Source organism: Penaeus vannamei, chromosome 4 (assembly GCF_042767895.1).
Source record: "Penaeus vannamei isolate JL-2024 chromosome 4, ASM4276789v1, whole genome shotgun sequence".
In the NCBI taxonomy this organism is placed as follows: Eukaryota; Metazoa; Arthropoda; class Malacostraca; order Decapoda; family Penaeidae; genus Penaeus; species Penaeus vannamei.
Genome location: NC_091552.1, coordinates 40231068 through 40247168, shown reverse-complemented (window position 1 = coordinate 40247168; position 16101 = coordinate 40231068). Strand labels below are relative to the sequence as shown.

The window sequence follows — 16101 nt, the reverse complement described above, 5'->3', positions numbered from 1 at the left end:
TAAAGTACCCCTGCCTTACCCTAACGCCCTCCAGAGCCAATGGGCGGGAGCAGCCCCAAGTTTACCAGCAGCAGGGAATCCGAGTCCTTCTCTCGTCACAAGGGCGAGGCAGTGGCGCTCCTCTGCCAAGCACAGGCGTCGCCTCCTCCTACCACAAGGTACGGTGTGTGTGTGTGTGTGTGTGTGTGTGTGTGTGTGTGTGTGTGTGTGTGTGTGTGTGTGTGTGTGTGTGTGTGTGTGTGTGTGTGTGTGTGTGTGTGTGTAAATGTTTAAATGTCAAAAATGTAGATGAGGTCGAAAGTAGTTACACAACGTCTCGATGCTCGGGAACTTGGTTGTTAGGCTGCTTATAAGATAAGAAAATACTGAACCTGAGGACGATGGGAAAGAAAAGAATGAAAAGAAAGAGGAGCAGTAAGCGAGGAAGCGAAAGTGGATTAGGAGTAAGAGTAATGAAGTTTCCATCAGAGTGTCAAGAGACAGGCGGGATAGGTAAATGAGGCAGGGCAGATTTTCTCTTTCTCTATTTCCCCTTTACCCCGTCCCAACATCCGACAAAGCAGGCTAAAATCATATTGAAATTGAGGACCTACACTGCCCTAATTCCCCGGCGACGCCCGTGCCGCCCTTGCGCAGAGCCCGTCGGCAGCAGCGCCCCGAGACTCACGAACCAGCGCGACTTGGAGGCCTTCACGAGGACGAGCGGCGCCGCCCTGTCCCTCTTCTGCCAGGCGCAGGCCTCTCCTCCGCCCACAGTCAGGTAGATGGCACACACGCAGTGCGCACACTTATCCAGCACTTAGATCATATACATACGTACGAGAGTTTACGCCTATATTGAGACGTGCATGCATACGTAAGCACACATACATAAACATAAAAAACATGAAAGTATTCCACATTGGAACTTCATATTCCGTCTAATATTTGAGCGACAGGCGCATTTCCGGTTATTGTGTGGACTGGCTGGGAGCTATTTGCCTGTCGCATTACGCTGGCCTTTGGTGCGGTGCTCTCGGATTCGCGCTGCGGGCGGAGGTGTCGGGAGGGGAAGGGGGGGGGGCGGTAGATTAATTGAGGTGGATTCAGGAACAGTTCGCTGACGAGCAATCGGTATTACGTGTTCATACGTATATACATACTTTTGTACATGCATAGGTATTATACACATATTTATATTCGTAAATAAGCTAGGTTCTTTGCCTTTACATACGGCCGCAACCCGTTCCGTAGCAACATTCAGTCTCCCCCCGTATTAGACCTAGCAGGTCGCCTAACCCTCCGCCCCTCAGCCCCCGTGGCCCACGCGGCCCCTCGGCTGACCAAAGAGGAGAAATTCATCACAACGGAGAGCAGGGGAGGCGCCCCGGCCACGTTGCACTGCAAGACCCAGGCCTATCCCGCGCCGGTGTTTAAGTGAGTTGCTCGGTCACGTTGCTTATCAAGAGCGCTTGCTTTCTTTCCTTGATTTTTCTTTTCTTTAATTTGTTATTATCCTTATCGTTTTATCCATTCATCGGCGATAATTGCAATCCTATTGTCGGGACGAACGTATAAAAAGGGACAGCCGAGATAGCATTCAAGACGGTCGAAGGTTGGTATTCGCAGGCAACATTCAGGGGCGCGATTCAGGTGCAAGTGCGTGAGGTGTTAACTGACCATTGCTTACTCAGCGCCGGTGGGTCACGTGGGCCCGCGTCTCACCCTCGAGGAGAAGCATGGGTTTTCGGAGGCCAGAGTAGGGGGGGCTGCCACGCTGGCCTGCGAAGCTCAAGCTCACCCTTCGCCCATGCACAGGTGAGTGTGTTTAAGCTATACACGGTGGAAGGCAAGGTGGGAGAGGAGGGGTGTGTGACGGGGGCAGGATATTTAGTAGTGGAAGTGAGACAGATTCCACATTTGCAAGCAATGTCAGACGTCTTGGGAGGGAACATTCAAGCTCCAGGGAGACTCGAGCAGCACGTGACGTGAAGGATTGTGTAAACAGAACCTTTGGGACACGTGGGACCTCGCCTCACCTTGGACGAGACCTTCCACCTAGCAGGCACTCGCGAGGGCACACCTGCCACGCTGCACTGCAAGGCCCAGGCGCATCCGACGCCCACCTTCAGGTAACGTCGGGAGCGAGCTTGTCACAGGCTCTGTGATCGTCACCAAAAATATGTTTTGCTTTCTGTGATGCGGGTTGTGTTTTATATCACAACTGCCTGTTGCTGTTTGTTTTACGATGCTGTTCCTATCGCAACTCTTGTGACTAGGTGATCTAATCCGATTGCAAGCGAACAGACATGTACACGCACCCCCCCCCCCCACACACACACACATACAAACAAACACAAACACAGACAGAAGAGTTATCGCCGCTTTCATCGCATTCACCTTTTATGTTAAACTGAATATCCCAAAATACTCATCACTGAGTTTGCTGAATGCTGAAAGGGGAATTACAGGTAGTGTGTAGTACTCCAGATGTTGGTATATATCAAAGATCGGTAGTAAATATTGATGATCAATTTAGCAGAAAACTTGAACTTTTTCATTATAAAGGGAGGGATATTATTCAGTCACATTCAGAAAAAAATAAATAACGGGTAGCAGGGAGGCTCCTTGGCGGTGTCCCTAACGCGAAGGAATGCTTACGATCTCGTGTCACAGAGGCCATGGGTCTCGCGGCGCCCAGACTGTCCGTCAGCGAGAAGCTGATCGCCTCCGCCGCCGAGGTCTCGCAGCCGGCCACCCTCACGTGCTCTGCCCAGGCCTTTCCCGTGCCCCAACACAAGTAATGGGAAGCAGGATAAGTTACTTATTAGAGTCTGCCTTCGCCTCAGTGTGTAGAAGTGGCTTTATCTTTCTTGGTTACAGAGGATGGATACTTTCTATGTGATAGTTGGATGTGAACCTTGGGATCGAGGGAAATATGCAAGGAATGTGCCTCCCGGTCCAGGTACTGCGAAGGCTCCCGTAAGTAACAGAGGCAACATTGCACTAGATGCGTAATGGATCTTTTAACTCAAGTAAACTGGGCTTCTATCAATCAGTGTTTATCTGTCTGTGATACAAACGTCCGTGAAACAGAGCCCCGGAGTCTGACGGCGCCTCGCATGGCTCTCAGTGACAAGATCACCGTCGGGGCGTCGTCTGCTGCTCAGGGCGAAAACGCCGTGCTTTCCTGCGAGGCCCAAGCGCACCCGGTCCCCGTGCACAGGTCAGTTACACACCTGTTAGCCTGCACAGGCACACACGCGTACACAGACACTCGCAGATATATGAACAGAAAGAGGATATTGGATCTGGCGCTGTATATCTTATTTTAATACGTTCGGGGGTAACCTTGTCCAAGCTCCTGCCAAATACTTTCGGGGAAACGTGTAACAATATCAGTAGCGCATGGTGGTACCGACAGAGCCGCGCAGCCTCTCTGCCCCAAAGATGGCTCTGAGTGACAAAGTGTCCGTGCTGATGTCTTCGGCAGCAGTTAGCACAACGGCTGTAATGACTTGTGAAGCTCAGGCACACCCGATCCCCGTGCACAGGTGAGTGTACACAACATGAATACCGACACACAAGCGCACGCCAGTACTGTTTTCATCGCTCCATCCTTAGGGTAGATATTAATTTTGTCTAGTCATATGAGCCAAGTAGATTACTAGAAGAATAACATGACACGGCGCCAACAGAGCCCCAGAGCCTCTCGGCCCCCAGGATGGCTCTGAGCGACAAAGTGTCCGGCTTGGTAGCAGCGGCCGCCGCGGGCAAGGCGGCTGCTATGACCTGCGAAGCTCAGGCTCACCCCTTGCCGAAATATAGGTGAGTTCACCTTCGGAACTTATTACACGTGCAGGTCATTCAGCTTCGTAAATTAAGGAAAGTCACGCGATTCTACAGTCAAGAAAAATAAATAGGTAAATAACCGAATACGCTGATATGCTGTGGCTCTTTCCGTCAGCATATTTTAAAAAGAGGCTAAAACATATGTTAAGAATTCAGGTTCCCTCGGTAGACCGCGACACAAAGTCAGTCGCACTGAACACTAAATTGCCAACTGAACAACACCAGAACCCAGGAGTCTGACCGCCCCCCGGATGGCCCTCACGGACAAAGTTACTGGCCTAGCTAGTGTCACCGCCGTGGGCAATGACGGCGTGCTGACCTGCGACGCACAGGCCCATCCCGTCCCGACCTACAGGTGAGTGCTGCTGAAAGGCTCGCTGGCCGTCGAGATTCTGCCTCGCCCTCAGCACAAGGTAAGGTTGACTGCACGCGAATCCTGCAATGGGCGGGAGCCTTGGATCATATTGGAAGGTGACACTCTGCGTTTCTATTGCCAGCATCCACTTTATCAAGGGGTTTGCTATACAACATTCAGTGCATCTCGTGGGCCCATATGCGGACGGTAATGGGCCGATGAGTGTGCATTATAGATGGAGTTGTAGGCCCATGCATTATGCAAATTGGGTTGACGGATACGCGTTCCTCGTAGGGATGGCGGAAGCCTACAATGCCCAGAGAGAGGCGGCAGTGCCAATCAGTAATTAATTATTCATTGCCGGCACCAGAGCCTGCCAGTCTCACGGCCCCGCGCCTGTCCCTGAGCGAGAAGCTGATGGGGCTGGCGTCGGCTGCTGACGTCGGGGAGGCCGCCGCGCTCCTGTGCCCCGCCCAGGCTCACCCCACGCCGCTGTTCAGGTACCCGCCAGCGCTGCTTATCTGTCGAGTAGGGCGAAATCTACGAAGGCGCACCCGTATTCCTTAATTTAGACACCTACTGACAAACACCTACATCATCCCCCCTGCTTCAGGTTTCACGTAGAGTTAGCGGCATTAATGTGCTGATTTATGATGAATTATTCTTGGCGATAGAGCCTGTTGGTCTGGCCGCCCCGCGCCTGTCTGCCAGCGAGCGGTTCGATGGGTCAGACACGGGCGTGGGTAGGACATCCACGCTCACGTGCAAGGCCCAGGCACATCCTACGCCCGAGTACAGGTCAGGACTTCTCTGTTTTTTAAGGGGAGAGATCTCGGGATATTCACCCTCCGTTGAGGCTTCGAAAATGTTTTTTTTTTTAAATTCTGGGGAAATGTGTACACAGTATGGTTGTGTGTACGTTTGTATGTTTGTATATGCGTGTGCTTGTGTATCTCTCTCTCTCAATCTCTCTCTCTCTCTCTCTCTCTCTCTCTCTCTCTCTCTCTCTCTCTCTCTCTCTCTCTCTCTCTCTCTCTCTCTCTCTCTCTCTACTTATACTCTACCTCTCTACTTATACATATATACATATATATACATATACATATGCATATACATATACATACACGCACACTCACACATAAATATATTTATGTGTGTGTGTGTGTGTGTGTGTGTGTGTGTGTGTGTGTGTGTGTGTGTGTGTGTGTGTGTGTGTGTGTGTGTGTGTGTGTGTGCATACATACTTACATGTATACATACATGTATATATATATATATATATATATATATATATATATATATATATATATATATATATACATACATACCTTCATATATATATGTATATATATATGCATATACAAATATATGAATATAGATACGTATATATATATATATATATATATATATATATATATATATATATATATATATATATATTTGTTTACATGTATTTACATACATATATATATCTTTCTGTCTGACAGCGTGTTCTATAGCTCTAACTTTGATAAGAAAAAAAATGTCAGCTCCGCCTTGTGTGCGAAGGACGCAGGAGCCTGTTCGGGAACGGAGATTTAGTTCCCCTCGGCGGTCCTCGGGGCGAGTGGCAGGGCTCGTTACGGAGTAGCAAATCAATTTCTATTGTGCACTCTTGTCGCTGGCGTGGTTATTTATTGGGCTAATTCGGGTGGTTGTCGGGTTTTGCTGTGAGAAAATGGAGCGGAGAGGCAGGTGTGAATTGCGGGGGAGGAAGGCGCCGGCTCGCACCGAATGCTTCCCTTCCGTGCCTCACGCCTTCGGCCGCCCATCTCTTGGCCCTTCGCAAGGCAAAGGCTGTGCTGGGCATTGGGAGGTGACGCGCAGTTGGAGTTGTTGACACATGGCAATGAACGAAGTGGAAAGGATTGTGGATCGCAGTTTTTGACTCATTAGATATTTCCAGAAGCATTATGTTTGCGTAATATTCTGAATCTGAAATGACGGCAGGCTTACTCTACATGGACCAGGAAAGGTTGTCGTGTGCAAAACCTCTATTCTCATTCGTATTGTAGAGCCAGTCGGGCTGGCAGGCCCTCGCCTGTCGGTCAGCGAGAAAGTAGACGCTTCCCAGACGGGCGCGGGCGCCTCAGCCACCCTCCTGTGCAGGGCCCAAGCGCACCCCGTCCCCCAGTACAGGTAAGATAAGTTATATCACAAAACCAAAACCCTCACGGTTGACGGCAGGGGATTGTGATGATCAAATGTCTATAGGTAAATTAGTGGCATGAGGGTTATTTTCCTGATTTTGTCGCGATGTAGAGCCAGTGGGTCTGGCGGGACCACGGCTTTCGCTGAGTGAGAAGGTAGATGCCTCCGGAACCGAAGTAGGGAACACGGCCACGCTCACCTGCAGGGCCCAGGCGCACCCGGTCCCCGAGTACAGGTAAGTCCAGTCTCCGTCGCTAGAGAGAAGGTCGCAGCGAGGCGGCAGAGCAGCCACGGGCCCAGCCAGGCGCTCGATGCCATAAAGAGTTATTGAGATGCACTAATTGTCCGTTTGTAGAGCCGGTAGGCCTGGCAGCGCCACGACTCTCTCTTAGAGAGAAATTAGAGGCCTCTGGAACAAGCGAGGGCAGGGCGGCCACGCTGATGTGCCAGGCTCAGGCGCACCCCGTCCCCGCGCACAGGTACGTCTGGGCACTCGCTCGAGCAGGACCTTGGAGGGCTTAAGTCTTTGGGAGCTGTGGATGGTTTCCCCGGAAAGCCATTTCGGTTTGATTCTCTCTCTCTCTCTCTCTCTCTCTCTCTCTCTCTCTCTCTCTCTCTCTCTCTCTCTCTCTCTCTCTCTCTCTCTCTCTCTCTCTCTCTCTCTCTCTCTCTCTCTCTCTGTTACACATACACACACACTCACACACACACACACACACACACACACACACACACACACACACACACACACACACACACACACACACACACACACACACACACACACACACACTTATACAGTCGGTACAAGTTCTTAAAAAAAAACAGCACTGAGCTCCTAATAGGCATAAATAGGGCAAAAAATAAGAAAACGTGGACAGCCAAACGGAAAACATAACAAATACTAAAACAACTAACGACGACAACATGTGGCTGGCGCTGCAGTGCCCCACGCCAGTGTGCCCCCGGCAGTCAAAGACGGCGACATCATGGGGCAGAAGCGCTTGGTGAAGCATGGCGCCCCGACGGCTCTCACCTGCCCTGTCCAGGCCGCTCCCACTCCCTCGTTCAGGTAATGTTGGGCATGGATGTTGCTAGGCTTCATTTTAGGAGAGGGAGAGCAAGAAGAGAGGGAGAGAGAGGAAAATGAGTTGCTTTTGTGTATTTTTTATAGACTGCACATATCCGCAAATATAGCTTGTGAAATGAAATCGACACAGAAATTTTCGTTTCGTAGAAAAGCCATTCTTGGATATATGACACCTCTGATTCAGGCTTCAGAGCAAAGGGAAAACAACCACGCGAGTCGTTCTTTTAGTGATTCAGGCTTGCGCCGAGCCTGAATTGACAGTACTTTGAAGTATGAGCCACGGTTACGATTCAACCCCTCTCTGGTTCCTCTCCTCGCCCTCCCTAGAACCCACAACCAACATGCGTCCCACCGTCAAGGACTCCGGCATCAAACTCCTGGAAAGCAAAACGTCCCAAGGACTCACGGGGACGCTGCTCTGCACGGTGCAGGGCCATCCCACGCCCTCTTTCAGGTTGGTATGTCGCGACACGAACGTACACACGCCCGCGCCTATATTCGTACGGTAAATTTGATTGCCCGCTATAACATTTCTTCGTATCGGCGCCCCCTCCCCTAACATTTGTCTCCCAGAAAATGCATTCTACCCCGAGACAAAAGTAGAAAGAGACGCACAAAAAGACGAAACACGACACACGCTGCGAACGGCTGCCTCGTCCATCCCCAGTGCCGCAGGCGAGCGTCAGGCCCACGCGAAGGGACGGCGAGTTCATGGGGCAGATGCGCTCCGTCGGCAGGGGGTCCCCGACTGCCCTGACGTGCAATGTGCAGGCGTCCCCCGCTCCGGCCGTGAGGTGAGTCGGGTCGGAAGGAAGGGTTGCGTTTCATTATGTTCGTTTTGCTTTTTTTTTTTTTTTTATAGAAGTATAGAAACGACTTTCTAGTATGATACTGTTTATTTATTATTTTTTACAAAACTCTACATTTGAAAGTCACATTGCGTTAACTGGATAACAAAGATTATTGTCACACGGCTTTGGGGCGGACTCAGGAATGCTTGCTAACTTATGAAGCAGACCTGAGTTTAAATTCTGTTGACGATCTTTCAAGAACCCACGACCAACGTAAGACCCACAGTGAAAGACTCCGACGTTAAGGTCATGCAGAGGAAAACGTCTCGAGGAGATACCGGGACTCTCCTCTGCATGGTCCAGGGCCATCCCACGCCCGCCTTCAGGTTGGTATTTGTGTACACACACACACACACAACCACCCACACGCCTACTGTAAATGCTGCTCCCTGAAAACGAATGCCTGAACACGCATGACGAGCGAGGTGTCCCTCCGCACCCCCAGTGCCCCAAGCGAGTGTCAGACCCACGCGCAGGGACGGGGACTCCATGGGGCAGGTGCGCTCCGTGGGCCAGGGAGACCCTGCTGCCCTGACGTGTAGCGTGCAGGGCTCTCCCGCGCCCATCGCCAGGTAAGTCTTCTTGCTGGTATTATACCCGTTGGCCAGCGCGTGGTCCAGCGAGTAACCAGAGATCATCTTTATATAAAACAGGTGAGTGATCTTATCCACCCGGTGCCAGTGGTCCGAAGAGGAAGGGGAATAATGCACAGGGTAACTTGTAGCCAACAGTCAGGCTCAGGGACAGGCCGCGAGTGGCCGAGAAAGGCAATTTGTCTGCTACCCAACGCACTTTGTGTTTTTCATGTGAAGAACTGACGGCAACTGTCAGGCCGTCAGTGAAAGACACAGGAATTCGTTTTTTGGAGAGTCAAGTGCCTGCGGGCGACCGGACGTCTCTTTCGTGCGCCGTTCAGGGGCACCCGGTCCCTTCATACAGGTGCGTTCAAAGTAACTGTTGATTGCGACTCAGATGCTATTTCACATATTGTGGATCCGTGTGCATTGTGTTAGTTTTTGGAGATTATCCGACAGCGGTGTAAATGCCTTCCCAGGGGAACCCAAACCCACCTTGGCAAGATTATGTTAGATTTCCAGCACTCAGTTTGTTTTGGCTTTGCCTGGCAGAACCTCAGGCCAGTTCAGCGCCAAGAATCCGCGAATGGCCCATCCCAAGCTCCATCCCGGCGAAGTCCTCAAAGTCCTTAGTGTGCAACCTGCAAGGTTTTCCCATCCCCGAGTACAGGTACGAGTGTCTGCAGCCTCTTCCGGCCCTTGAGGTTTTGGGCAGGTTCCTCTAGACACAGACACAACTCTCTGTAGCCATGAGTAGTCGGTTGAGCACTCTCCCCTATACATCAGCGTCATGCGTAACGTAGCCCGGCATCTTCAGCCCAAACCAAAAGCTGAGATACGACACGGTTACATTTCCCAAACTTCGCGAAACGTTTAGTAAGTGCAACATTCAATAGATGCGACCACGAGTACTGCCCCGAAGCTGCAGGAGATCCCGTTCCCGTTGGACGTCGCCGGGGGCGGCACGGCCTCGCTAACGTGCCGCGTCCAGGCCTTCCCCGTGCCCAGCTACAGGTAAGGATGGCCCTGTAGAGGAGCCTTCAGGGTATAAGGACCGGCTCCTTAAGTCTCGCTTCCGGGCTTCATGAATACGGTGCCAGTTTGTATGTAAAGCAAACTCGGAAAGTTAACCTTGGAGCGGTGTGCGTGCGTGTGTGCGCGAGAGTTTTGGGTCATGTGGTACGAGCCTCCCCCTCCTCTCGCCCTCGCGAGCCCCATGCAGTCTGCGGCCACATTTTTGGCGGGAAACGTCACTATACCAGAGGCGCGTTGAGTACGTAGAATGCTGATGTCCGTGGAATATCTGTGGGCAATAATTGGATTGTACACAGCCAATGAATAATCGAATTTTTAAATTGCTTTACGTTTATTTGTTTATTTTTTACATTCAGGAGTCTACTGTAGTAAAGCCTTAACTATTTAGGTGTTTTACCGTGCTCAAGTGCACCAAAACATAAAGCAGCGGTTTGAAGGCTCAAGAAAAACGAAACAATATAAAAGGGACGGAGAGAGGGGAAACAAGCACGCGTTTGTTTGTGAATGAAAGAGAGCGGAGCGACCAGAGCGCTCAGGGCGAGAACACTTCATTCATAGATTTCCAGCATGCAGTTGGCAAAGAGCTGTATAAGCATCATTTCATCACAACACACACACGTTAAAACGAACGCGCATATCACAAACCTTATAACGCGAAAAGAAAAAGAGGAAATAAAGAGCGAGTTTAATAATAGCGTCACGAGACTTGCCTCTCTCGTCAAGGTTGTAGAGACCCGCTCGAGCTCTCTCACTCCACGTGGGTATCGATCGGATGTTCTTGCAGCTTAAAGCCGCACCTCCCAGGCGGCCCGGGCGGGTCAACGGCTCCGCTCGCGCCTCGCGTTCTTGTCATTTATGCTCATTTTTCGGCGTCGCAAGAACAGATTGGGCGTTCCGCCGAGTCAGGGGTTTTAGGCCTTTGTCATATTATCAGGTAGCGTGTGTTGTGTAAGTGGAAGTATGTACTATAGTTAGATTGCTCTGATGTCTTGGCTGTCGCTTAGAAATGTGATTGCCGAAATTCGTTCTTATGTTATTTTGAGGATAGTTTGGATCTATGGCATTTCACAAGAACCTTTAAAAGGCAGTAATGAAATCTGGAGTTCAGGAACCGCAGAGTCATAAGGTACAGCATCAGATCTTCAGGCTTCTTGCTTACAATAGCTGTCTGACTTTTGGTATCGAAATGTAACTGATTTTCACGAATGCACACTTAACACTCGGGTTCTACAGCACCGGGAAGCCACGGTCCTCCAAGGGTATCGGGGGACAGACTGCAGGAGCTCTCAGGGGACTCAGGGTTAAGTCTCGCCCTCCTCTGTCCCGCCCAGGCCTTCCCCCTTCCGGAGTACAGGTAAATTTTTCAGCCAGCCTCCACCAGCCTTCGTCGGCAGTTGGGGTTGAGGTTCTAAATTTATCTAGGCGAAACAACTCTCAGGCTCCTAGGTGCATTTTCGTGTTCCCCCTTCTTTATTTTCCTTTGCTTTTCTTACTCTGTGTTTCTATCAGATCCAAAGAGTCAAGTCCCCCCACGAGTCACTAGAACTCGAGTGCCAGAGGTCGCAGTCGAGATTGAATCCTCGGCTTCCCTTTTCTGCCCTGCCCAGGCGTACCCTGTGCCAAAATATAAGTAAGGAACCCGTTAGAGAGGCGTTCAACAAGTAAAGTTTCATGTGGATGTGCTAGAGGCGGTGGTGGTACTGATCACCAACACTTAGATCAGGGGGGGGGAGAGAGAGAGAGAGAGAGAGAGAGAGAGAGAGAGAGAGAGAGAGAGAGAGAGAGAGAGAGAGAGAGAGAGAGAGAGAGAGAGAGAGAGAGAGAGAGAGAGAGAGAGAGAGAGAGAGAGAGAGAGAGAGAGAGAGAAACACAGAAATAAGCGTGTCCTCACAGAGCCCAAGAGTCGAGTTCCCCCCCGCATGACTGGCAGCAGACTGTCTGAGGCGTCGCTTCTCTTGGGGTCCACGGCCTCGCTCTTCTGCCCTGCACAGGCCTACCCCATCCCCATGTACACGTAAGCCTCGACGTCGCGCTCTCTAGGTTTCTCGTCTTACGTAAATATGTTCTTTTTTTCTCTTCATTATCATTATTTAGTTTACGATCTTTGGGAACGTATATGTACAATCGGCGAAAAGTGGCATGAGTCTGTACCCATGTTTCGGCTCCAGTGAGTTAGTTGCCTGTATAAAAGCGGGTGTTAAAAATCGGGTTTGTTTTAGCTCCGGCGGGAAACATCGCACCACGACTGCCTGGGAGTGACCTTTCTCGAGTCATGGGAAAGCTAAGAGGTCACGTGACTCTTTTATGTCCTCTTCAGGGTTTTCCCGTCCCTTCTCATCGGTAAGTTGGGAAGTTTGTGTGATCAAAACCCGATGGATGAATCTCCGTGCCCCTTTTTTCTACTATTTAAAAGCGAATTCATATCTGAACGATGTGAATTATTCTCCGAATTACATTTTAGATGGAATATACACCTACCCCTAAAAAGCTTTACTAAATGAACCTTGAGTATTGCTGGCCATGATTCCGGGGCATCAGTTAAGTTCATGGAATGCGGTTCTGTGAAGGAACATGCCTCATGACTCACTCCTGTTGAGAATCTACTTCTGGAATGTGGCTTATTTGTGTTTTCTTTTTTTGGGAAAAGTTTATTCAAATGCTTATACGGACAGACTTAAATCTGCTTTGTCAAGACTAATGTGAACTCGTGATCACCAACTGCCATAGAACGGGAGCAGATGCCAAATTTTCGAGTTTTTTGGTGACTATATCATCATTTGTGGATCTTTGCACCATTTCATCTTTCTTGGTATTGTGAATAATCTTCAGCCTTAAGTAAGACTATTATTGTTCATCATAGATTATCTATATTTGTATATTTTGCCTATTCTTCCATTAGATAATTTCTTCCTATAAAGTAAAAAAAAAAAAAAAAAAGTCGGTGCAAAGGTCTAAAATAAAATTGACAGAGATTCTAATACTTGCATTTTCCCCCAGGTGGTTCAAGGTTTCCGAAGGAGGACGCAAGGCAGCAGTGGAACTCGGCGACCGCGTGAAGCAAGTGGGAGGAACCCTGGTCATCATCAACGCCAAGGTGGAGCACTCTGGCAAGTACCTGTGCGTCGTCAACAACTCTGTCGGCGGCGAGAGCGTCGAGACTGTGCTCACTGTCACGGGTAGGGTATAAAAGTCCTATGTATTGATATGTGCATTTTCGGATACATACACATTTAAGAAAATTATTTATCATGCTATACCAGATTGTGACAAATAATTGTCTGTCAGAACAGTTCACTATCATGGATGATTATGTACTTTTTTCTCTCTCTAAGCTCCCCTAAGTGCCCAAGTTGAACCCAAGGTTCAGACTGTTGAATTTGGACGCCCAGCAACCTTTACCTGCACCTACCGAGGCAACCCTGTTAAGTCAGTTACTTGGCTCAAGGATGGCATTCCACTCGGTAAGTCTTTTTGTACATTCAGTCTCATAATTCCTTAAGCTGATATTACTATATCTGGTTATCAAAAAAGAAAATGGATTTCTAGAGAAATCTTTTTCTTAAGCCTAAATTCACTTTTGATATCCATCTATTATAGAGATGGTACTCAAGATCCTTAGTAGATCAAAAGTTCTTGCTTTTCATATGCTGAATATATAAGTTTTAATGGAGTGATCTTGATGCTGGAGGGGATATTTGATACACAGATTTTAAAGGTGATTTTTTTTCTATTTTTTTGACTAGTACTCACTTCTCTTAAGCTTAGTTTTATGTTGAGTGTTTACTAATTTTTGATGGGAAAGATAAAGGAAAGTTTCCATATTTTGTAATAGACAGAAGTGTAAGAAAATACTGTTTAGAAAAAATGAAACTAAATTGACTGTATCTGTTCATATTTTGAAAGTTGTCTTCATCGTTTGATTGTATTTTTTAGACCACAAGGAAGCTGTTCTTCGCATTGACACCGTTGGTCGTGAGGACAAGGGAATGTACCAGTGTTTTGTTAGGAATGACCAGGAATCGGCACAAGGAACCGCTGAACTCAAACTTGGAGGACGATGTAAGTACATAAAATATATGAAAAGATATAGGCAGATGTAAAAATTATTATATGTAAAATATGATTATTTATTATCATTATTGTTGTAATGGTAATTATAATGATGATAATAATAATGATAGTAATAATAGTAATGATAGTAATAATGATAATTATACTAATGATAATGATAATGATAATGATAATGATGATAATAATAAAACTAATAATAATAATGATAATGATAATGATAATGATAATGATAATAATATTATTATTGTTGTTGTAGTTATTGTTGCTGTTATTATTGTTGCTATTATCATTATATTGTTATTATTGTTATTATTGATATTTTTATTATTGTTATTATTATTGTTGTTATAGGTTATTGTCATCATCATTATCATCATCATCATCATCATCATCATCATCATCATCATCATCATCATCATCATCATCATCATCATCATCATCATCATCACCATTATCATCATCATCATCATCACCATTATCATCATCATCATCATCATCATCATCATCATCATCATCATCATCATCATCACCATTATCATCATCATCATCATCATCGTCATCATTGCTATTATCATCATCAGTGTTATGATGATGATAATTGCAAATATCATAATTGGTATTATTATCAACATCATCAGTATTATCATCATCATAATTGCTATTATCATTATCATCATTGCTATTATCATTATCATCATTACTCTTATCATTATTATCATTAGCATTATCATTATCATCATTGCTATTACCATAATCACCATTGCTATTATCATTATCATGTTGTTATCATGTTTATTGTAGTTATTTTGTTATTTCTAATGATTTTTTCCCTCTGATCAGCCAAGCCCCCACAGCTGATTGACACCTTCCAAACCATCACTCTCCAACCTGGACCAGCAGTATTCCTCAAGTGTGTCGCAGCTGGCAGGCCTGCCCCTGAGATCACATGGGAACTTGACGGAGCTCGCCTCGCTAACTCTGAACGGTTAGACTAAGAATAGTTGTATTTTTAGACTGCTTGAAAGGGAATAGTGTAGGGATGATAACATGTGTGACTTTGTTCTTTGGTTATATCATGTGTTGAGGAACATTATTGAAGTAATTTCATTGTTTTGAATATTGATATAAAGGATGCAAAGAGCACTGTAGAAAGATATATATTTTTTTTAATAAACTTTCATGAAAATTTTCTTTTCAGCATGCAAATCGGTGAAGTGAATGGTGAAGTGGTCTCCTATTTGAACATCTCTGCAGTTGACACAATTGATGGTGGCCTCTATGCTTGCATTGCTTCCTCCACTGTTGGCTCTGTTCGTCATGCCGCCAGGCTCAATGTCTATGGATTGCCCTATATTAGGTGAGACGGGGATTTTCGGATATTAATTTTAATTTTGAAATTTCTATTGGTTTGTAATTTTCATCGCTTTAAGTATTATGGAAGGAAATACCAATCATTGAATTCTCATGACATTATTAGTATAAAAAAAATGATTTATAATAGACATTACCATTAATGTGATCCTATTTTTCCACAAAGTTGTTATACTTTGGAATGTTACTAAATGAAAATGCACCTACAGGCCTATGGCTAAGTCTGCAGTTGTTGCTGGAGAAAACTTGGTTGTACACTGCCCCGTTACTGGATATCCCATTGACTCTATTGTTTGGGAAAAGAGTAAGTATGGTTTTATGATAGTTTTCAATGATGTGAGTGACATAAGAGTAAAATATTAATACCTTTAATTATACTTTTGTTAACTATATTGACAAGCTATAGTGTACCATAGATAGTTTCTAAAAAATTATTAGTCTGCACAGAAACAAAGATATGAAGCAGTATTTTTTTAAGGCAGTAATGATGGGAGCATGTAGGATTATATGGTTACTGTAAGATACAAGTTATCCATAATTTTTAGACGGCCGCATGCTGCCCATCAACCACCGCCAGAAGACATTCCCCAATGGCACTCTCATCGTTGAAGCTGTCCAGGGCTCCACTGACCAAGGAAGATACACCTGTGTTGCCCGCAATAGAGAGGGTTACATTGCTCGTGGAGATCTTGATGTACAGGTCATGGGTGAGAACAATTTGTTTGTTTTGAA

The 16101-nt window shown here is 46.9% G+C and overlaps 1 protein-coding gene across 1 annotated transcript in view; it reads left to right on the top strand.

Annotated features, from left to right (window-relative positions):
- Nucleotides 1–16101, top strand: part of Dscam1 (Down syndrome cell adhesion molecule 1) — a 194844-nt gene that overhangs the window by 77797 nt on the left and 100946 nt on the right. Inside the window, exons 10-17 of the mRNA XM_070121435.1 lie at nt 35–158; nt 12925–13103; nt 13260–13388; nt 13861–13986; nt 14839–14983; nt 15197–15355; nt 15579–15673; nt 15915–16076. Of these exons, the coding sequence (XP_069977536.1) occupies nt 35–158; nt 12925–13103; nt 13260–13388; nt 13861–13986; nt 14839–14983; nt 15197–15355; nt 15579–15673; nt 15915–16076 (1119 nt within the window). The remainder of the gene's footprint in view (nt 1–34; nt 159–12924; nt 13104–13259; nt 13389–13860; nt 13987–14838; nt 14984–15196; nt 15356–15578; nt 15674–15914; nt 16077–16101) is intronic.